General features: G+C 45.7%; 2 protein-coding genes across 3 annotated transcripts in view; both read right to left on the bottom strand.

The window, feature by feature from the left end:
* LOC146182035 (phospholipid phosphatase 3-like) overlaps positions 1–2,089 on the bottom strand; it is a 53,207-nt gene extending 51,118 nt beyond the window's left edge. Inside the window, exons 1-2 of one of the 2 annotated variants that reach the window (XM_084577034.1) lie at positions 1,740–2,089; positions 1,017–1,096 (exon numbers count right to left, since the gene is read on the bottom strand). In XM_084577034.1, the coding sequence (XP_084433160.1) occupies positions 1,017–1,071 (55 nt within the window). In that variant the 5' untranslated portion in view covers positions 1,072–1,096; positions 1,740–2,089. Of the gene's footprint in view, positions 1–1,016; positions 1,097–1,497; positions 1,705–1,739 lie in introns of those variants that run through there. The other variant, XM_084577035.1, reaches the window with a different exon arrangement.
* A 7,511-nt stretch (positions 2,090–9,600) lies between these two features.
* The window catches only part of LOC146182034 (lactadherin-like), a 63,608-nt gene continuing 49,704 nt past the window's right edge, over positions 9,601–23,504 (bottom strand). The window contains exons 10-12 of the mRNA XM_084575885.1: positions 21,442–21,687; positions 16,899–17,182; positions 9,601–11,139 (exon numbers count right to left, since the gene is read on the bottom strand). Coding sequence (XP_084432011.1) covers positions 16,920–17,182; positions 21,442–21,687 — 509 coding nt within the window. The 3' untranslated portion in view covers positions 9,601–11,139; positions 16,899–16,919. The remainder of the gene's footprint in view (positions 11,140–16,898; positions 17,183–21,441; positions 21,688–23,504) is intronic.

Raw genomic sequence — 23,504 nt, 5'->3', positions numbered from 1 at the left:
ATGCCGTCGCCGAAAATACTTGTGTCTTGTAGAAAAGGTATAGCATTCAGCCTTGTTGGGAAATGCGTTGTGTATGCGGAGCCATTTTATATATTCATTGGGCATTATTAATATACGGGCTCCGCACGTGCTTTATCTCCGAGCCGCGTCATCATTGCACAGCGCAAGATTAGGACGTGTGTGGTGCCGCTATTCAGTGGCTGGCACATCACAGATTCGCGCTTCAGTAGCTTGCGATACAGGGAAGAGCTCAGAAGGCGCATGTGCTTAAGGGGCAGGTCAATAAACACAGGAGGGAAAGGGCTCATTAACGTGGGACGTTATCAGGCGGGATGAATGACGGGAACTGAATAATGTCTTCAAAGCAACAAAATCTACAAACGCGCAGGTATACAAATATCACCGGCACAGTGCACTCATATGAACACAGTCGCTCGCGGCAGTTGTGCTAATTACTATGGAAGCATGCAAAAAAAAAAAAAAAAAAAAAAAAAAAAAAACGATGCGAGATGAGGAGAGATCTCCACTGAATTGGCCATACTCGAAGTCCGAGGGTTGACAGTATGTGTGTCACGGTGCTACGCTCAATAAAGCGTACCATTATGTGACCAGACGACCCGCGTGGGCTTGACGAATTGATCTGGTTTATCGGAATTAAACGGCAAGCTATACTTGTAGCTCGCCTCGCAAGGTGCCATTCTAAACATGTCATTTCGAGCTGTTGTTTGCTTTGAATAAACTGCAGCACGTCGACTGCTAACTAAAGCTGATAACTGCAGCCACGAACAGCAGATGCTAACGAGATACAAATTGGAGCGTGTCTTAGATGCGCGTTTCATGCGAAATTAAACGTCAAAACTCTTCCACTACTATTTTATCACTGATTCACTACTGCTCATGAGCGAGATGTCGTGGCAAAGGTTCTGAAAAAGCAAACACACAAGCGGTTGCTGCTCGCGTGATACGGCAAGGTACCGTTCTCTGTAACGGTGAAAGGACTAAGGTGTAAAACTTACCGAGGATGAGGGCGTAGGTGAAGACCCTTTTCATGATGCGTTTGCCGCTCGGCATTGTTCGGTGACCCGTCCACAGAGCCCTGTGATGACAAAATAAGTAACCACACGAGCTGGAGTTATAGCGAGCGGCGCTCCCCCGATTCGATGCTCGTCTGCTACGCTCTCCGCGTCGTCTGCTTCGAAAGATGCAGCGCGCCGTAGCGCCCTCTCAGCAGCGCGCGCGAGCGGACCACCCCTCTCTCACACTGTCCAGCGATAGACCGATATTTCTTTTTTTTTATGTGCATCCCAACCCTCGCGCCCGAGAAGCAGCTACAAGTGCTACGAGGGTGTTGAAGTATTAGCGCGACTAAAATTATGCAAACGTGCAACTGCCCCACGCAAGTTCGCCAAGTTTAGAGAGAGGCTTATTATGAAACTTGATCACTTCACGAAGAACAGCTGCAGCGAACGACGAGATCGCAACACAGCCGATTCATACCCGGAACGTTGGCGACGCTTTCAGCTGTCAGTGTCTGCGGAAATTCCTGCGAAAGTAGCATCCCAGACAAGGTTACTGCCCTCCCTTATGGGGCCAAGCGTGATCACAACACTGCGATTCTTTCATCCTAATTGAACACCCGGGGGGAAACACGGCAGTTCCTGAGCAAACGACGTGATGCCAAAGGGGTTAAGGGGTGGGGCAGGAAAGCACGCCACCTCCGAATCATAGCCTCTACTCACCCTCGACTCAGCTGCCTTCGCTACGAACCGGCTGCGCAGAGGGCTACTGCAACAGCTTTCCTGGCCGTCGACGCGGTCAACGCACCGCCGCTGTTCGCTTCAATCATGGACTTTCAATGACGCGACAAGACTAGGAAGAACGGCAACTGCCTTAGCGCCCGTGTCTAGGATTGAGGAAGAAGAAAGAGCCCACCCGAAAGGCCTGTTTCTTTGCTCGTTCGTGTGTTTCGTGCGGCACGCAGCAATCGCTCTCACGCGGAACCACACACACGGCAAGGTTCGGGAGGAGGGGCGAGAGATACGCAACTGGCGCTGTGCTCCCTCTTGGATTCGGCGGCCGTCTTCAGCTCGTCGCTCGCTACGTACAGTCGACGTCAGCATGACGTTGATCTGACGCACATCGCTTGCCGTCTCCGGTCGGCCCGTCGGTCGGCATTGGGTCAGTGTTTGCAAATAGGCGCGCGTGGGACCAGTGCTACCAGCGCCAGCCGCTGCCGCATTTGTGCTATTTGCCGCACGGACTGGCTGTACTCCAGGCAAGGGGAGAGCTGCGTGCTTTTCTTTATTGGATAGCAGGCGGCGGGAAGGATCTGTCACTCCGGCCGGAAACTAATCTCGCGCTAATGTTGCCTGTCTCTGGAGGCGCGGCAGCTCACGTTTCACCTCCTCACTCCGTTTCCCCTCATCCACTCTTTCCGGGGAAAAGTGCAGAGGCGTGCATAAATGAAGGAAGGAATCGCATTTCGAGCAACGCTAGTGGTTTTAGCGGGGTTATGCCGCAAAATGTTATTTTGTGGCATTAAACACATTTCCACTTTCTGGAATCATACATGACTACGTAGGGAACAAAAATTACCAGCCAATAGTCGTGTCATAAATATTATTGGCACTCACTCGACAGCACTTGATAGCGCAAAAGCCTCCTACTGCACTATTACACACATGAATAGGGATAGTTTATTTTTTTAAAGAAATTATACAGCATCCGTTTTCTTTTTTACATAGACAGGCATACCTGACTATTAAACAAAACAGTAGAACAAACAAACAAACAAACAAACAAACAAACTGAAGAACATCTCCTGTTGTCACAACAGAATTTTTTATGAGGTTTTATCGTGGATCTGTTGTGTCAGCGAATATTTATTTACGAACATCGCAGTTTTGTGTAGTTATAGCAGAAAAGTGGTACAGAAATTGAATACAAATAAGTACTGAAGAACTGTGGGGCGCTTTGACAGAATTACAACATAGTTTGTGGTATTTTGACATGGTTTTATATAATACTGTGACAGGACACGAAGAGTAACTGCAGTAGGTGTATTGATAGATTCTCCCGCTGTAGAAACTATGGATCTGCCTTTACTGAAAACTTGACTTTAGTTGGCCGGCAAGGGGAAAAAGGAATGATTACAGGAAGTATCATCACCTGCAAATGTCTAATTAAAACTGCGATGCGAAGCTACAGTTTTAAGAGCGCGGATCCCTGCACCTCTACCAACATAAACATGATGATGAAGGCCTTGCGGATCTTGACGTCATGACATCGAATACGAAGAGAAGTTTAAAAATTTAGCTTTCTCACCAAGGGTGCGTCTTTTGCAGCCGGAGAAACATCATCATAACAAGGAAAAAAACCTATTTTTTTCGAGAACGGAACTCCCACAGAATCGTCTTGTGTGATCTTGTGAACAGCGATGATTTGGCGCCTAATCTATGATAAATAACAGATAGAAGGTTATGCAAGATAAGTAGAGAATAATGAAAAAAATTTGTTTATTTAAATTGTTGTTCACACGCATATACTTTGTTTTGTTTTTTAGAAGGATGGCGCGTCCGGCTTCCGTGCCTTAAATGGTGCTTTGCAAGATGATGGCTAGAATATTTACGGGCCGCCGTGTTCGACCGCTGGAAATTTTGTGCAGGGTACATCTATGTTTCGGTTCCTTAAGTCGCCTTCCACCTATTATTCCTCATCTTTAGCGGCCCACCCAGTCACCGTGATCGCTATCAAAAGAGGCGACATCAAGTCGCCTAGCTGAGCCTACCCGCCTGTTGGATGGCCACGGCTGCCACTCAGCCTTTGTAAAAGCGGATGGAAGAGAACGAGAGTGAATATACACAATTTACTTGATAGCAAGTATTATACCTCCTTAAACACAACGCAAGTCGCTGTGGCGATGGCCAAGTGGTTTGAACTGTCGACTAAAAAAGCTGCTCTTCAAATTAAACTTTTCCTCTTATGTTCAGGAAAGTACAAAGGATCAATCACCCTGAAACCTTGGCGATGTTGACAGCAAAACTCAAGGTGAACTACTCTGAACCCTGAGAAGCAACTTTCCGAAACTTGGCAAAAGACCGCACCTCCAGCCGCATGAACCACGAAAAGACAACCCACCCTCCACAAGCCCGTACATCTGCGCATCTATATTCGTTTTTCGTGCGCACAGCAAAGGACTGGAATGACTTGCCTGCCGACGTCGTGCTCCATACAGACCCATCACTGTTCAAATCATCACTTGAAGCAATATTATGCCCTGAAACCCACTCCCTCATGTAATACCCCTTCAATGGGCCTTTGAGGTTGCAATAAACAATAAATAAATAATAAAAAGATTTCCCTCTGATTAGTATTCAAAAGTAAAAATAAAATCTTATTTTTTTTTCCCACCATGCAATGCCAGGAGCGAGATTAGAACCAAAGCGTGCTCTGCTTTGAGTCCTCACGTCTCGGAGATCTTCCGTTGCCGGAGCTGTTCGCGGTGCACTTTGCAATTTTAGTATATGCCACTTGCTAACAGGAACGAGCACCTTATCCTGCTGGAAGAAAAGAGGCTGATGGCGCAGAATAAAGCTGTGAAAGCAATCACTTATAGCAAGCGCAGGCGAGCTCAAAAGACAGGTAGACGAAGGAAGGCGCAGTCTTTGTGAAAAGGCCATCTCGCATGACTCGTAATGCTTTCAGACTGTTCAAAACCGCCTCAAGGTAAGAGTTTTGGTCCTGAACTCCCGAAAGGGTAAGGCTTCCGGGAACGCTAAATGAACTTCACCACATGACTTAGGAGCAAACCCCCTATAGGTTCTAAACATTTAACTAAGTCTGTACGTCTATTGCAGGCAATCCGAGTATTCAGCACGGCATCGGGATGTGGCTACGACAGCCTATGAGCCATCTTACGGGTACAACAGCGGAGAAAAACGGCGGATGCACCTTATAGGAGGCCCTTCACCCAAATGGCGTCGACATACCCTCATGACGTTGAGGTTAATCCTATTAAGGTGTCCTTACCTCTTTTCATCTGTCACATATCATGCTTTAAAACAGTGCCTCAAATGGTAGTTAGGGCATGTGGGAAAAGTATAAGAAAGGCGACAAAGAATACCAGTAATTATTAAAATCCACCCGACGTCAGTTTTTAGATCATGACTTGTCCTCTCTGTTAACCAACAACCCTCGTAAATTTTGACCCATCATAAAACCGTGATACCCCCCTCCCCCCCATCTCCCCATACACTCACGCACTTTTCTATATGTCCTCGAATTATTCCAGTTAATTAACCTCGCCACTCGCCAGCTATCGGAACCGTTGAAAGTTTGCACCGTGCTGTCCAATCGCACTATACCGACTTTCATAATGGTTACGCCACGATTGCCAAATCGACATCAACAAGAAGCCATCACGATTGTAATCTTGGCTCGGACTGATATGTTTAAATGCAGTTTATTTCCACGCACCAGTGAACTTCACAATTTTTGGCCTTGTCCAGTGCGTTCACTCCAAATGGACATATTTATAATTCATAATGTCTATTCGTTAGCTTACTGTTCTCTACGCACACAATTTTTGTAGTTTTCCATATGCTTTCAACTTTGGGATTTAAAGTTTTCTGACATGCGATATAGCTTTATTTGCACTTAAGGGGCTTTGTATATGCCCACCTTTTACCCATTTTTACCGGTGGGTGTCCGGCGGTGGGTTTCGAACTAACCACCTCCCGCAGCCGAGAGGAGCCCGGTACATAGGGCAGACGAGAATGTTGCTGTAACACAAAAGCAATCTAGACAATAACGAGGAACTTTCATACCTGGTGAACCACTGCAAAAGCTAAGACGTAATGAAAAAGAAAAAGAAAATTTGCACAGACTTGTGGAGCAGCACAGATGTTCTTTACACGCGCTGTGATCAGACCACGCAGGAATTAATAGAAGTCTTCCATTTAAGTTAAGAACCACCAAACCATCTGTCAGTCACAAAGAGATAAATTTTCCTGTTGGCCTTTGAGCGTTGCGCCCTTCTCTGCCTTTTGTTTTATCGTTTTTATGTGTGACTTAGGATGTACTTTCCAGGTATAAACGAAAGGAAGAAGATGGTTTGTACGGTATGAAGAAGAACTGAACAAGGGTAAATGGGGTACGCCTCAGTTCGCAGATGAGCCAACGTTTCGACAAGTGGACTTGTCTTCGTCAGGGCCCAGACGTAGGCAAGTCCACTTGTCGAAACGTTGGCTCATCTGCGAACTGAGGCGTACCCCATTTACCCTTGTTCAGTTCTTCTTCATACTTAGTATGTACTTTGTGTTTTTACTTAATAAACGCCAGGTGTTGGCATTAAAACTTTAGTTGAGAGTCAGCGCTCGCTCGTGTCTTTCCAGTTCTTGTCCAACGATGTCAGCGCTGTTTTACAAATATACTTTTTCCTTTCCCTAAAACGAGCTCATCGACCCGGGCAGTGCAGTTCTTTTGAGTTGTAGGGCATTTGACGAGGTTTCGTATATCAGCAAGAACAAAATTAGGGTTTGCCGGGCATAACGTCTCGGAGTGACTAAGCGTACGACGCCGCAGTGGAGGGCGGTACCATGAAAGAACAGCGCGACAAAACTACATGCGTCAAAACAGCCAGCGGTAACAAAAAACAGCACAACGCGGTGCAGAACGGTGCAGTGTTGCGTGGCAGATCAAGGGATTATGCAGTCTTTGCTTGTCTCGCTTTCGTGACGCAGTTTCTGCTGCATTACGCAATTAAATCTGGGCCACCCAGAAATGAAGTTGGTTGGAAAATTGGCCATGGTTTTATTTTTTTTTTCGCTTCTGCTTTCACTAACTAAGCAACTTCGCAGGACACGTTGGCGAACCGATTTTATTACAATCCCTCTTAATTATCTTCGAATAAGCATCTGAAGCCTTTATTACGTCTTATTATGGCTCATCAACCCCACGACTCGGGCCTTTAGACGATACTGTGTATGCGCAGTGGTCCGTTAAGCAACAAGACACACATTAAAAGCGACTGCAACACAGACAGAAAAGATTTTTTCTAAGTTCTGCGCCATTAATCCTAACATAATCTAACGTTAACTCATCTAATCTAACGCCTCTCCATATGGAATTTGACTACAATAATGATGGAAAAATACAGCGCAGAGAAGGACGAGGACAAAATGAAGACACATAGGACACATTTTGTCCTCGTCCTTCTCTGCGCTGTATTTTTCCATCATGAATAACCAACACGCTCAGACTGCTACGGTATTGACTACAATAGTTAACATGTCTCGCAGCGCTGCACAGTGTTGTGATATGCTGTGTTGTAGTCGTGCTGCCTTTCCCTCTGCTGTTTCGTCGCTTTTCTGTTTTTTTTGCCCGTATGGCCATGCCCCCATGCTGTTTTTTTTCTTTTTGCTGCTTTATCGCTCTGCAATCTTTTTTTTTTCTTTGCGTAGTCTGGCGCGTATTGTTTGTCGTGTGCTGCATTCTCATGCTGCCGTAGATGGCCCTGGAATATTCTGTGCGCGCTAGTGGGGATCTGTGCAATGACTCGTACAAGTCCCCCAGAAGGAAAACGGAACACGAGAGCGTGGCCGAACTGGCTAAAATTGCAGTCCTGCAGCGCGCTCTGTCAGGAGGTGGGCAGCAGCGAACCAGTGTGCATCGCCACATCCGCCGGACTCATCGCGATCACCTGAAGCTCAGCTTATCGCCGGCACGAGCCAAGTTGCACTGCTGCCATCACTGCTCGCCAGGACAAAACATCCAATACATGCATTCGCTTCCTTTTTCATGCGGCCTCTTCAGCCAAGAAAGATTTTAACCACGGTTCACAGACGATGTAAGATTTTTTGTACTCCCTAGTGCACAAATTCGCAGCAACGATTACTGCGGGGGTCACGCAGACAGTAATTGCGCCATTTTTGACGAAGTAGAAAAGTGTGCGTCGCCGAAGGCTAGCCCTTCTGCACGGCTTGGCAAGAAAAAAAACCTTAGCATAAAGCACTGAAAGCGCCCCTGGCGAGTGGTGGTGGCAGTGGCGTATCGTCGCTCGTACTGGCGATAAGCAAGCATCAAGTAATCGACATGGGTCAGCTGAATGTGCCGATTCCCCCTTGCACTGTGCAATGCATCTGATATTAGTGGCATGCAGTTTTTTTTTTGTGTGTGTCTTTGTTTTGTTTTTTTTCTTCCAGTTTGCCCACTTTTAGCGTGCTCTCTTTCACTTCGGGTGTATACCATACAGGTCTTATAAGTTTCGCCTCGGGTGGAATGTCTGAAATTTGCAGGTAGAGCATTCCGAGTATTTATGGCTAGCATTTGAAATGGTGACGTAATTGCCTATTAGAACTGCGGTGACACTCAGTCTTCTCGGCAGAGCAGAGTGCAGGATAGGCGGCTGCATGGTGGCATGCGTATACTGTGACAGCTTCACTATAGCGAAACCTTCGCTTTAAAAAGAAAAAGATACGCCACTATAGCTAAAGCACGCGTAGCGTTGTTTGGTGCAGCATCGACGAAGGTGGACAGGCCTCGGGCGGTAATGCCGGCAGTGAACAGGCAAAAAAAAAAGAAAATACATAGAATTCAGATGCATTCCGCATTCGGAAGAAAAGGGCACACAAAATCAGGAGCACGTTTAAACTTCGCCAAATATCATTAAATAAAATATCAAAAATAACTATTCCTCCAATACAGATATGCACATCCAAAACATACGTTAGTAATACGCACCGCAACACGTTCACTAAGTGTTTTCTATAGAACACGCTTGACACACATGATTCTTCGTGAGATATTTTCTTGCTTCAGCGTAATAAATACCATGTTAAAGAAAATAGTTTCTTCGTTGTCTATGCGGTGAGTGCCCGCCTGGAATGAAGACGTCCTGGGTCCGAACTACAGCAGTAGCAAATTTCTTCATTGAATTATTTCTATTTTCTGAAATACCCCCTCTTAGAGGAACCTTCTCTCCAATTTTGGCTTCATTTGATCCCTTGTCCAATTAGCTAGCTTTATTTGAATGTTGGTGCCTGAAACTCCTTTTGAATGTATTGCGACTGTTACGTCATAACCTTGTAGACAAATTAGAATTTTCCCCCGACCGTCGTCTGTGGCGGCATTTCGGCGAAACGAGCTGCATATAAGCTGTCGTTTAGTAAGGGTACGAAAATGACAGCTCGCTTTTGCATAATTAAAGGATGCTGCAACCAAACATTTGGCAATATCTGTCTCCTTTCCCGACGGACACCTCAACCGCACGTTTGTTATTCCCTTGACAGTGTGTGTGCAAATCTAGAAGACATGCGCTACTTTTATGGTGTCACACCTACTTTCTCTCTGCGACTATTGTTTATGCGTTATTTCTTTAATCGCATCAAATCTATTGTACCAGCAACCGTGAACAGAGACAAGACGTCACTGCCCAAGTTGAGTAGCTGCGTGAAGAGGTTTTGTTGTGGGATGCACGTAGAGTATAGGGTGTTTTTGGGAGCCTGCCCAAGTTGTATATATCCCCCATCGAAAATGATGACAAACTTCGTTTAGCAAAAAAAAAAAAAAAAAAAAAAAAGCGAGATTTTCTTTCAACTGGCTACAGGACACTTTAATAGCAGTTCATGGTGGCAGTAATACATGGTTCACTGAGTTTGTACATAACGCAGCAGGCCTGAGTGGCGTCGTATCAACGACAATAAAACGAGTACACTGTGCTGTGATCCACACGAAAACATTCTTCTCGCCAAAAATTTCACATTAATCTGAACAGTGCTATTGCTTTTAATTCTTGCCCTTTACGCAAGACTACCCATAAATGCATGTGTACCACACATTTTAACAATAACACAGTTATGCTGATGCATAGTAATATATAACGCTGCTTTTATCGTGAACACGGCTCTATAAACAGCCAAATGCCGATAAGGACAACATCATTGCTGCAATTTCTGGAACCTTTTTAGAAGACAAAGATAGTCTCTTCTGTTAAGATTTTATCGACTTAACGGTACCTTGCCGCAAAGTGTGATAAACCAAATATCAAGTTTTCTTCTGCTAACATCCCGTAACTTGCTCATATTTACCGGCAGTGGCTTCAATGTAAACAGTACATCAGTGCAAACAGTATGGATCAACAAGTATGTGCGACAGAAAGTTCGAGCGGCACTTTTCAGTGCGTGCGAATCTGCCGGCACATGCGTAACACACGATAACAACAATGTGAGCTTGGCCAAAGAAGAGTAAACAAACGATGAGAAAGCACATAGAATGAAATTTTGATTTAGCTTATCACTGAACACGTCGTCAAAAGGTAAGTTCTAATGACATTGCAAAGGAGGTCCGGTGCTTTTAAAGTACTCCATAGCTGTCAAGTTTTTAACAAAACTTCCCGCTCAAGGGAGTAAAATTTTAGTTTAATTGCTTTCTTATGTACATCCTTTGTCAAAAGTGGAGAGCCAGGGGGGTCTGCTTTTGAGCCAAACAGCGGCGCTAATCTAGCGTTAGTGGAGGTCCTTTCCATTGGATAGGGTAGGACAAAAAAATCTTACCATCGAGAGATTCGGAACACTGGACATGCATTGGACATGCATTGGACAGACTGGACAGCAGATCCCCTGGGCTCTACACTTTTGACAAAGACTGTACTTCAAAGTGCACAACCTGTACCTTTGTGAAACAGTCATTGGCATAGTCTTCTTCAAAAAGAAAAAAAAATAAGGGTTGCTGCTTAAGGAGTTAGTATTATGCAAATGCTATCTTCTTTCATTGAATATAGCCAAAAACGTTTTCTCTTTGCAAACTGAGGAAGGTTTGAGCGTTTATCGCCTAACGACAATTCTTTCTGAGAGATGGCGAAAATACGTAATAAACTTACCCAGAGAAAATATATTTGCAACAACAAGAATGTCAGTGGGTGAAAGGACATTAACACAAAATGGTGATTTTCATGTGATGCTCGGTTATGCATTAACTGTCGGTTTGTTTCCCAAGCTTTAAAACCATGCGAAGTTGAAATAGCAGCACGGCAGCTCTTGTTTCGGCGCAGTGATCACGTGTGGCTCCGGTGTGACAGGCATGGGTTGAAGAACGAGGAAGTGCTGCACGAAGCTTGAATGTCACAGCACTTCGCCTGGGAATCTGCGACAGAGAGTGAAACATGTCCGGTTTGTTTACTGCACAAAGAAAGGCAGGCAACACCGTCTGATAAGTTCGCACGCGCACTGAACATCAGCTCTGCGACGCATGCTTAAGGACAACTTCGGTGTTTTTAAAGCGTTGATCTTATGCATCAGCGGCTGATCCGCGTCCCCGTTGTTGCCGGTGAAGCTGAGACACGAGAGAGTCGCGAGCCAAAAAGAATTTTTGAGAAGAGGAAGGACAGCCACAAGCGTTTTGCCGCTCACTCGTGACTCTCTTCTGTCTTAGAAATTCTCTTTGTCTCGTGGGAAGAATAGCGTGCTTTGTAGCTGCCCATACATACATACATACATACATACATACATACATACATACATACATACATACATACATACATACATACATACATACATACAAACATACATACATACATACATACATACATACATACATACATACATACATACATACATACATACATACATACATACATACATACATACATACATACATACATACATACATACATACATACATACATACATACATACATACATACATACATACATACATACATACATACATACATACATACATACATACATACATACATACATACATACATACATACATACATACACACACACACACACATACATACACACATACATACATACATACATACATACATACATACATACATACATACATACATACATACATACAAGCATATCTAAAATTATTTGCTTCAATATATCTCAAAAACGCTCAAATAGCTACGCTAACATTTCGCATAAGGAGTATATCGTTCTCAGAAGTTTTTATATCACTGATTTTATTGCCATTTTCACTGGAAGTTATACTATGCCTTCTGATCACTTGTACCAACTTTCGCAATTGTTGCATGTTTTGTTGCAGCGAAAATAAATTTTCAAGTTTCCCCGTGTCGTGGCCTCAGTCAGGTAGGTCTGTACGGGCAATGATGATGATGATGATGATAACAACTTTAGTCTTCCACCAGATAAGCAGGCCTCCAATCCCCGACCCCGGCGCTCAGGCCTAAGGGACGGGAGCCGAGACCTCCGCGATCAGAAGCAGGCAAAGAGGTCTTGGCTCTTCGCGGCTTCTTCCGCCAGGCGGATGGCTTGTTGCTGTAGAGCAGGGACCTCGCTCCGCAGCAGGGCTTCCCAGGCTTGTCTACAATTTATATTTGCTATAGCCTCTGGGGAGCTAGCACATTCCCAGTCTATATGGTCGAGGGTCCCTCTCTCCCCACAGTGCTTGCATTTGTCGTTTTTGCTATCGTCAATCTGGATATAATATGCCCAGACCGGGTTTACAAAGTTCCCAGCTTGCAGGTGCCGCCATGCGAATCTTGGGCGTGTGACGTCACTGGATGCACGGACGCGTTTATTTGCTCAGCGTTTGCAGCATGACAACATTTTGAGCTTGATTTCAGTCACTTCAGACAAATAATGATCCTAGCTGCCATCGGAAGTCACCAATTTAGGCAATTAACGCGCGCTCGGTAGATTTTGCGGCCATATCCAGGACCTCACTGGTTGATCTGTCGTGTCGTCACAGGCTAGTCAAAACCTAGTTTCGACCACGGGCTAACCCGTCTTTACGCTTTTAATATACGAATACCTAATATACTGAAAAACGATCTCGTATACAGGAAAAGAGGGAGTCTAAATGTGAAGCTATTATAAACTGGAAAGGCGCGCGCGCACACACACACACACACACACACACACACACACACACACACACACACACACACACACACACACACACACACACACACACACACACACACACACACACACACACACACACACACACACGCACGCACGCACGCGCGCGCACGCGCACGCACACGCACACACACAAAGAACGGAATTGCCTTTTAAAGCGGCAGTATATACACACATTTATCGATCGTATTTTTATTTTTTGCAAATAAAATATCTTATCTCACAGTAGAGTATGCCCCGCTGTGCGGCTGAGAATTAGAAAGGAACAACTTAATACGCCATTGTGTTCTTTATGCTAGTGTTGCTTTCTTATGGTAGTCGGCGTCTTCAAACCTTAATAGTAATTACATGCGCGAAGGTGTCTCCGCGGTGTGGGCACTAATGAGCGCGCCATGAAATGTGATGCATAGATTTCTCAAAATATTTAAATCACTAGGGTCGATTTAAAATATATCCACAGAATAAGATCGGATATCTAACACATAACCCCTCCAACATTTCTTGCGGACAGGACCTTTGGCAATGACAATGCCATTGATAATATATTGGCAGCCTGCCTATTCAAAATATTTCGAGATATGGTTTAAAAGAAAGATTAAACTGCGCGAACGGTGACTAGGTGCAAGAAAGAAAAAAGCATCCGACGTTCCCTCACCGCTTAAATAAATAAATAAATAAATAAATAAATAAATAAATAAATAAATAAATAAATAAATAAATAAATAAATAAATAAATAAATAAATAAATAAATAAATAAATAAATAAATTGTAGTGTCACACCAACGCTCGGTGATTGTCGACAGTGACAAAGACGACGAGCGTATGTCAAAAGGCGCGTGCTAAAAAAGAAGACGGCAGACAAAAGACGAAGACGCAAGAGACTGACGCGCTAGTTAAACGGTCGACCTGAACACCGACCTGAGCTTTAACGCACCCTTACAAAATAAATAAATAAATAAATAAATAAATAAATAAATAAATAAATAAATAAATAACACGTTGTGAGCTCTGCATCGAGCTCTCTCTCATTTATAAAATGCAGTTGACCTAATCCAGATCGACCAGCAAAAAATCCAGGTCGGTACAGTTTGAACACAGTCCTAGCAGTATAAGTCACTCTCCACTGTAAGCGGCTGGCAACAGAGTCGCCGGTTTTTTGTAACGGCAAAGAAGCTTCCGGGAATATATTCGTGCCCCGGTGGCGATACGGTAAAGATTGCTTCTGTCTGTAGACTTACTACAGCTGCCTAGGCTGTCAAGAAAACAGCATCTGCGCAACATTCACCTTGTCCACAGCTTGTCCACGCTAGTTCACAAGTGTCTGCATTGACTCTGACTACGCTTGGACCAACCACTTTCGTTGTGACCGCATCCACGAGGTGGCGCCACAGTCAACAAAAAAGGTGGATTGAGTTCTTCCGTGCCTATCAGCTGAGCAGTCAGACCATTATCTAGGTGGACATGGCTGCTTCAGAATGTGCGGCGCGTAGCCACTCTATTCAGGTGGCACTGAAGGTGACTAACAGAACACAATACAGGAGGGGGGGGGGGGGGGGGACGTATTGGCATCACCGTTTTGGCAAGAAAGGTGAGGAGAAGTGTGGAACTACTCTCCAAATGTAGTTTCGTGTGCAGCTTTTCCATTCAGGAAAACTTTTTCATCTTTCTTACGGCGACACGTACAACAAAGCATCGGCAAAAATATGAGTTTCAGCAAACCTTTCCTCCCCGTCCAACTCCGCCATGGACGACTGACAGTAAATGGAAGATGAGGTGAGAACGATCAAGCAATTCTACAGGCAAGGCCCAGGCGCTGACGAATACACCAGAACGTTTGGCGAGACTTCACTTATGCCCTTTCTCCATTGGCACTTCCTTTCCCCGTTCGTAATTTTTTTCTTTCATCGCATGGCGCAACGACTAGGCATCTGGCATAGGGCTTACTCTGTATCCCCTCTCCCCCTACCGGCCGACAAACACCTGAAACGGTGTTTGGCACAACGACCGCACGCTTTCCGCGAACAGCAAGGGCAGACGTGCGTGTCCGACCCCAACTCACGAAGGCTGCCTTCTACGCACAAAGCCCATGCTTGCAGGTACGCACGACCGCCTTTCGCGAGCGAATAGCGCGGTGCGAGAAAAAGCGCAACTGCCAGCAACGTGGCCGAGCGCTCGCTCGCTATCCGATGCTGGACAGAGTCACGTGTCTTAGCGACAGGTACGATGTGTGCATTCGTGAGGCGCGGCGCGAGCATGGCTAATCTTTCACGTCTGCCACACGCTCTGTCTATGGGCGGAGGAGGCGTGCGTCCCGGGACAGACGTGCCGACTGACCCGACGTAGCGGTGGGCATAGAGAGGTCTGCGCTACTTGCGCTGATACCGCCAAAGAGCATGCGCAGAATGCTCCGAAAGGCTACACGCGAGCCCCTGGCTGCATGCCGGACGCATTGTGGGCAAATGCGTCGGCGGCTGGCTTCAATATATAGTAGCGCTGCGTGCGGCAGAGCCCTGCTGAAATTAAACTTGATTTCTAAAAAAAAAATCTGAATTCCCAGTGGTTTCACGAGATTCCAGGTAAGGGCGAAAATGAATTCCCAGCCTGAGAGGGGAACAGACGTTTCCTTAAGAAGACAGTTGTGATAGACATATGAACGAACAACTGTGTCCCCTAACCATGCTTAACTTCCGAGCCGGACTCTCAGTTGAGGACGTCATGTTACAGCTCAAGGAAGATGTTCTCGATTTCCGTTTCCCAAGGCTTCTGATAATGCTGCTCGTTCATCCGTTCTACAATCACTGAGCGACCTAATGGTTGGTTCTCGAAATCACGGTTATGTTACTGCCATTTTGAGCAACAGATCCGCCTGCCTACAGTTAGGCGCAGTCAAAAACAAACTATTCCCGCCAGGAAGCGAGGGACGCCCCAGGGAGCAGTTTTGTCCAGGTTCTTTTTTCGACATCACTTTTATCCAGTTATAGCGGGATATTGCCCAAATTCCTTCCGTCAATCAATCCTTGTATGTGGATGACATTAACATCTAGGCCAACACCGGCAACCATGGCAAACTCGAATACAAGCAACGCCTGACCGCTCACACTGTTGCTATGCATGTGAGTCGCGTATGGTATAAGCTGCCTGGCCATTTAATCGAAACAGGACCAAATAAAATGATCTAGATGGTAGGCAGAGCAGACTCGACCTGAAAAAGATGAGCCCGGCGGATGCAACCATGCAGAATGTTATTTTTTATTGCGAAAGCAATGCTACTTTCACTTTAAAGCCTTTGCGGTGCGATGGCGGTGCATATGAAATGACCTTTCGCATGACCTCTGTGTGACGTCACGCCTCAAAGCTGGGCGACCAACTCGCGCCGTCCGTGAGAGACGGCGGTGCGTATGAACGGCGACCTAACTCCCGCTTTCTCCACCAGGAGCGCCACAGGTGTTATGACGTCAGGCCTCAAAGCTGGGCGACCAACTCGCGCCTTCCGTGAGAGACGGCGGTGCGCATGAACGGCGGCCTAACTCCCGCTCTCTCCGCCAGGAGCGCCACAGGTGTTGTGACGTTATACAGCTGTATGACAGTAGCATTGATAATGGCGGTGCATTTAGTTGATAATAATGATGACAGCAAACGTAATGCATGGTATGCAGCACCAAAACTCCAGCTTTCGCATTTCTGCAGTGTAGATTCCACAGTGCCCTCAATTTTTTTCTCGGATTTTGCGACAGATGTGGGTTAGGGTTACACAAAAACTTGATTTGCAAGGGCTGGTTCAACGATGAGGCGAGATTTCGAACCCCACGTAGTGTTTATTCGTTGTGCGTTTATAGGTCATCATCTCCCTACGCTCGACTCCAGGAGTGCATAAGTGTGGTCAGGGCGAGTGGAAGACGAACTCACTTTGCTGGACTAATAGCAAGATCTACGTAGTGCTAAATTTATACTCATAGACAGGATGACCGGTTTTGTTTCGCAACTAGAAACATTTGCCGCACCTCTTCCCCTGTGGCAGGGTGTCAGTAGACCATGACCTCGCACAGGACGGCGGCGAAGAGCCGTCCCTTCCGGTTTTGCACGCCGCTGGCCTTGATGTAGACGTAGCGTCCCTGCATGTCGTCAGGACACTCGAAGTGCAGCCGGCGCCGTGACAGCGCCCCGTGCAGCCGGGACACCGATGCGCACTTGTACGCGTTGGGGATCTCCTCGAGACGGGGCCGGTCCACCACGTACGCCGTCAGCTTGTCCAGGTTGGACATCTCGTGGTACACCTTGCTGCGCTCTGCTGAGGAAACGGAAAGGGAGGGGTCAAGAGGAAGACAGAGAGGGAGAATTGCAAATGATTTCCTCTAACCATGCCTGGAGTGAATATTGTAACCCTCACTCGTGAATGATCCCTTGCAGCGGAAAAGGAGCTGGCTTCTCAATTCATATCCACTAAAGATGGAAGTTTGCTATTCCTCTTGGAAAGCAGTTTTAACAGCTACCTTCAATGAGGATCTTAGTCGCGGCTAGCTGGTTCATAGCTTTTACAAATTAACACAGCGCAAAGAAAAAAAAAACGAACACGACAAGAAAACACACAAGACGGGACAGCACCCGTACCCTCTTACGTGTTGTCTTCTCCTCGTGTCCGGTTTCTTTGCGCTGTTTTAATTTGTAACAACCACTACCGCTGTACTTTATTTTGAGAACACCCTGTATGGAACGTCTGTAATAAGCCACACTCGTTTCCCGTTGCATCATTGACGGACTGGATATATATGGAGCCGCAGAAGAAAATGACGATGCTTTTATTCTTGTTTTTCGAGTTATTCAATGCGTGACTGCAATTCAACGTAGTCAATTGTAACTAAGAAACAACCGTTTTCACTTGCTTTATCTACGGGAACGTTTTATGCGTAAGCAGGGAAGTGGCCTTCCTTTGATTGCGCCACGTGTTTTTACGAATGCCGAGTAGGCCTGACTTACAAGGGCATCGCAGCTCGTGCCACCACGGTCGGGGGACATGGTATGGTTGTCACCCTGACTCCAGACAGGTGCGATAGGCGCGGGAGTAGTTTCGTTCTCTTTGATACGAGCAAGGGCTGTCATGAAATAGTGTGCACATCAGGTATAGGGAAGGTGCTTGAGAGAAGTCAGATATTAGGGAAGATGGTAGGAGGTAGCTCTTGCAAGCAGTGAGTGAAATTCCTAGAGACAGAAAAATGGGTCATGGAAGTGAATCTGTGAGTGGCGCATTGCGGCGCCTTGTACAAAAGCGCTGAACTCATGTCGATATGCATCCTGAACATGAACATGGTAATCGTATGCCTTTTAAAAAACTGTGAGTCGACTTTCACTATTGACTTGTTCAGCCTCCTGAGAGTCCGAGATAACGATGCGTCATTTGAAGAAACGTTCAGTTATTGACCCTTGAAAATTACTTTTTATCCACCACATCAAAATTTTGGGGAGCCGCGGTCAGTTTGTCGGAATGTTGTAAAATGGTGCGTCAATGGACTCCGAGTGTTCCGCAAATAAGGAGATCGGCTTATTTCAGTACACAGGCTCTGTTGGGCGTTTCGTACTTGTTATAATCTGCGATTTCAACAGCGATGTTCAACGTCGTTTGTTGTTTGTGATCATTCATAATTTCTTCTTCTTCTTCTTCTTTTTTTTTTTTTTTTCTTTTTGTAGCGGTGGCGGTTGAGTGAGAGACGGTGCCACATTGGCAAAGAAATCCCGGTGCAAACTCAATAATCCACGCAGTACAAAAAGTAACATTAACGTCATACTTTAGAAATTTCTAGAAAAAACAAACAAACAAAAAAAAATGTCTTGGGATATCAGCCGTGGAGCGCTTTTGTCGAATGGAATGCAAAAGAACACGCGAAGGCAAATTCGTCCTTTCGACATTTTGATTACGCTTTTCATTGCGTGGCTGTGTGCTATAAGGAAAGGCGCAGAAGTTCGCATTTTTTTGCGCTTTTCAGCTCTATGAGTTTCCTATTCATCCCAGTCATACTTTTCGTAATGTTGAATTTTTTTTCAGCCATATAATCCATACGCGACATTTTGTCGCGTTTTCCTTCAAAACGTCGAGAAACTTCGCCAGGAGAGCTCGCCTAAAGCCTGGCAGCAACTGCCCCGCCATGGTCGTGGTCAGGGGTTAGAGTGGACCAGAATACGAAACCAATGGCAAAGAAAACATGCCGCGCTTTTCGTTATGATCATGTGACTTACAAGGCCGAATACTATAGTAAAACGGGAGTTTTAGCCAGTCAGTACACGATTCTGAGAATGATTCTGATTGCAATCGGTAGCGCTTTGCTGAAGACAACTGTTACCGACTCTGCTTAATTCCATGGTTTATATTCATTCATTCATTCATTCATTCATTCATTCATTCATTCATTCATTCATTCATTCATTCATTCATTCATTCATTCATTCATTCATTCATTCATTATATTATCTACTCTTGCCGTAGAAAATATCGAAACACTGACTGAGCAGCTATCCCTGTCCATAAACGTGTCTCTAGCATACGAAAAGAAAAAGAACATTTTCGGCGCGCTCAATATAATCTCATAATAATGAAAATTATTTTTCTCGGTAATGTGAATGGGAACCAAAGAAATTGAGCAAGTATGTGTACTTAAATACTCTGAGGAGAGGTTAAAGCCCAAAGGTAGGCCATATCAGACATGAAATTACACAAAAAAGCCGAGGCTAGACAATTTCCAATAAAAAGAGGACAAGCATGAAGGAGATACTGTTGAAGAGAGTAGTTTTTGCTTTCCATATTGTTCATTTCACTGAGTCTCGTTCATCTGCTTGAATTTGAAAACCCGCGAGGTAAAATTAAAAAAAAAAAAAAGGTGGAAAAAAATGCTATTGTAGTCGCTTATGAACATTTCTTTTGTTATTTGTAGACTTAGTTATTCGCTCACGATATCGGTCTCAACTGAGACGAAGACAGTTTTGTGCTGTGTTCTGTCTTTTGGCAGATAATTGACTTATGCTATCATGCGCCAAAAGCAAGGTTTGTTTTAAAGAGGGCGAATATAGGACTAGGGACAGAAAACGAAAACAACGTGCCCAGACATAACCACATATGCACTAATACCAGGCAGATTGTCGTAAATATTACCAGTTCAGCTTTCAGAAACGGGTCAGCGAAAATGGCTAAAGCCCACTATAACCTCGATCACGCCACCGCAACTAGCTCTTAAGTAATACGGCTGCTCCCAAGTGTACGCAAACTAGTGAAAACCAAAGTTCCGCAGTTAGTATGCACAAAGATTCATCGCGAAGGTACACAGTGAAAACCGTTTCCCTCTTTCGGAATAGACGAAAGAGTCAAGTACATTTAAGTCCTAGATGCTGATAGACGCAGACAGTCGCACCAGTTGGCAATGGATTGTTTAAACATCGTGCATACGACGATAAAAAACCTATGTTGTGTTTAGGATTTGTCCTTTTTTCAGGGAACCGAACGCGACCACTTGCGGATGCACTTAACCTTAGCTCTGTCTGCAAGAAAAAAACTTTTAGACTATACTCCGTCGCACAAGATGTTTGCAGCACTGCGAAAGGCAGGGAAGCCCCGGCCCGTTTTGGATCATGGCCACTGTAATAGTAGGTAACTGTGCTCTGAAGCACCTATCGCCCCCGAATTGGCGTGGCCGACAGTGGGACCACAAATGCCTATTATTGTGCCCCGGGACGAGAGGTGCGTAGGAGCACAATTACCATTGTAGTGCGCATGATCCCGATTGGTGAATTGCACACCTGCTTTTCGCAATGCTGCACACATCTTCTGAGACGAGGTATAGTCCACACCACGTCAGGGCAAAGCTGCTGGATGAAATTCATAATTGGTGAGCGGTGTTATATTCTTATGCATACAGACAAGGTGTTGCGGATAAAGACACCTTTCCAATAGCTGTTCCTGGTAGCAGTCGCCAAGCGACTCGCGCTACAGCCATTTTGTTCAATGTTTTTGATACGCCTCCTTGAGGCAAGATTCCTTTGGAGTCCGTGTATTCTGCTGAGACTAGCTTCAGATTCGCTAATGTTGGCCTCAGAAAACGCAGCAACAACAGTAATGTTCGAGTTGGTATCGGCAGAATACACTAATTCCCAATAGAGTTTGCTTATGTGAAGTGCAACAAAGACTGAAAAACTGTGCAGGTTATTGCTGGCTGCCAGCGCTTGTAGCTTTGTGATTGCTGTTAGAAACAACAATTAGAAAGGCATCTTTTTGAACTGTGAGGTGAGAGGTGAAATGGCGGACCTCCGGCTTCCACAAATTCTTCCTCCACGTCATCTTCTTCTACGCCCCTTGACTAACACAGGCAACCTGTCATCGTCCTTCAGTAGAGAAGGGACCCTAAGGTCATGCATACATTATATGCTTATAAATACGTGCATGTTGTTTATTACTATGCCACTCCACAGATAGACAGATGAGCGAAGAGAAGACAAAAGGAAGGGGGAAAGTTAAAAAGAAGACACGGAGTGCTGCACGAGTCAAGCGACAGGGCTTCTCCTTACCGTGCTGCTGGTGCCTGGGCTGCCAGCTGAGCACGACGAGGCCCCGCACTCGCTGCCTCTTGGCCAGGTCCACCATCCACACAGGCTGGTCGACGAAGTAGTTGTCCAGAATGGCGCAGCTACGCGGAGGCTGCGACGCCCCGGCGTCCCCGTCCACGGCGAACGACGAGTGACCGTCGGTCCACTGGGCGAACGCGTAGCGCCTGTCGTTCACCCACGTTTCGCGTCGGTACGCCAGATTCTCGGCTGCAACGAGGGCGGAATAGGAACCGCGTCACGGAAATTGGAGCCAGATGAAACACGCCGCGTCTCTAAGCCTTGTCTGGAAATAACAAAGGCCATATTTAGATGCGCACTTTGAAGTGGATTGACGCTGTCCTGACATGCACAAGCCATTCTTAAGCAATCACATCGTGGCCGAAGTGGACAGATGATAGCCGCGCATTTACGAGTAGCGGGACTTGGTCAGGCAAAAGTAATCTGCCTAATTTCATTCTATAAGGAGCACAGTCTAGCATGTGCGGGTGGCGGGGCTGGGTCAGGCAAAATTTATCTTCCTAATTTCGCTCTTCGCATCTATAAAAAGATAACAAAGAAATTACGTGACCTGATGCCTAGTAACAATACATCTTAGACCCCCCCTCCCCCCCCCCCCCCCCCCCCCCCCCCCCCCCCATAAGAAAAAGAAATGTTGTTCATTCAAAATTGGCGCTCTTTTCAAGACTCGCTCAAACGCGCCTGTACACAGCACTATACTCGGGGACACTTTTCCGCCATGTAGTTCGACCGCGCGGCTTCGGTCTGCATAGACGTTGCAGATCATTTTCTTCGTTTGCTTCGACAGCCAACGTCTCTTGAACTTGACTCGAATCTTGTCTGGTGAAAACGCTTCCAACCCTTGCGGAGTAGACGACCAGAACAACCGGAATTACCCGAACAGGCGACTGTAGCCATCTTGTTTGTAAAGTCTGGGAGTCTCGAAAACCCGCGACAGACAACAGACGAGAAAACCCGGTGGGACAAAGATAAGTGTTTTGGGCATGCAAGTTTCATTTCGGAAAATTGGTTCCGTGATAAAAAATATACCGTAAATAACTAGCACTATGATTTCAATTTGTTTTTGCAGAGATTGCTCACAAAACTAGGGACTATATTCAGCTGCGCAGGAAGATGATGCGTTTCGGCTCCGTAGCTTTGGCTCCATTGCCAAGAAAAAGTGTCCCCGAGTATAGCTATGTACTAGGGGCACATGGAATCAAGAAGCTCAAGTAAGTTTGACTGCATCACTTTGCGGTAAACCTCATTTGAGAAGGCAAACTGCCCTGCTCTCTATTCAAGAGGCGGTTCCATCGACAAGAGAGGTCGCATCACTGTTATTCCTGCACCGCACCGGCGCATGGGTGACGTCATAAACCCCTCGTTTACAAACAATTCTGCCCGACGGACTCGGGGTCCCATTACGGAAGCGCCTGTCACGATGGTACGGGTCCTTTTACGCCCTGAGTACGTGACACGCTTTTCCGGGTCAGAGAAGAACCGAGGAGAACCATCGATTCGCGGGTCTAGACTGTTCCGTCTTGCAGCAAGGAAAAATACATAATGGATTACCGCTACTCGGTACTGCACTTAGGAAGCAACGCATCGCATTGAGAATTGTGCCCCCTACGAGACGGTTAATGTTAGTTTTAGTTTTTGCTCTTCGTTTCTGGCACTCAGATTACGCATGATCAGTAAAAAAAGTGTCGAAAATTAACTTAAATTGTTGCGGGGGGTAAGCTTGCCGCTGCAAAATAAAGGTGCAAATTGGCAATGGCAGACACGATCTAATACTGTCAAAAATAAACAAATAAGCAAACAAGCTCCTTGTCGGAACAGAACCGCGAACACATATTTATATAGTGTTTTCAGTATAGTCCATTAATAGGTAGCTTGTATAGACTAACGCCACCACGTTATCGGCTAATACTGTCATCACATTGTTTCTTACAAAACCAGGTGTCATAAAAAGTCAGTTATTTATGCGTGTGCAAAATAGGAGACGTAGACTTTTCAAGCGAACTTAA

This window comes from Amblyomma maculatum, chromosome 8 (assembly GCF_055883805.1).
Source record: "Amblyomma maculatum isolate TAMU_Amacu chromosome 8, ASM5588380v1, whole genome shotgun sequence".
Classification (NCBI taxonomy): Eukaryota; Metazoa; Arthropoda; class Arachnida; order Ixodida; family Ixodidae; genus Amblyomma; species Amblyomma maculatum.
The sequence above is the reverse complement of the archived record's forward strand: the minus strand, read 5'-3'. Positions and strand labels throughout refer to the sequence as shown.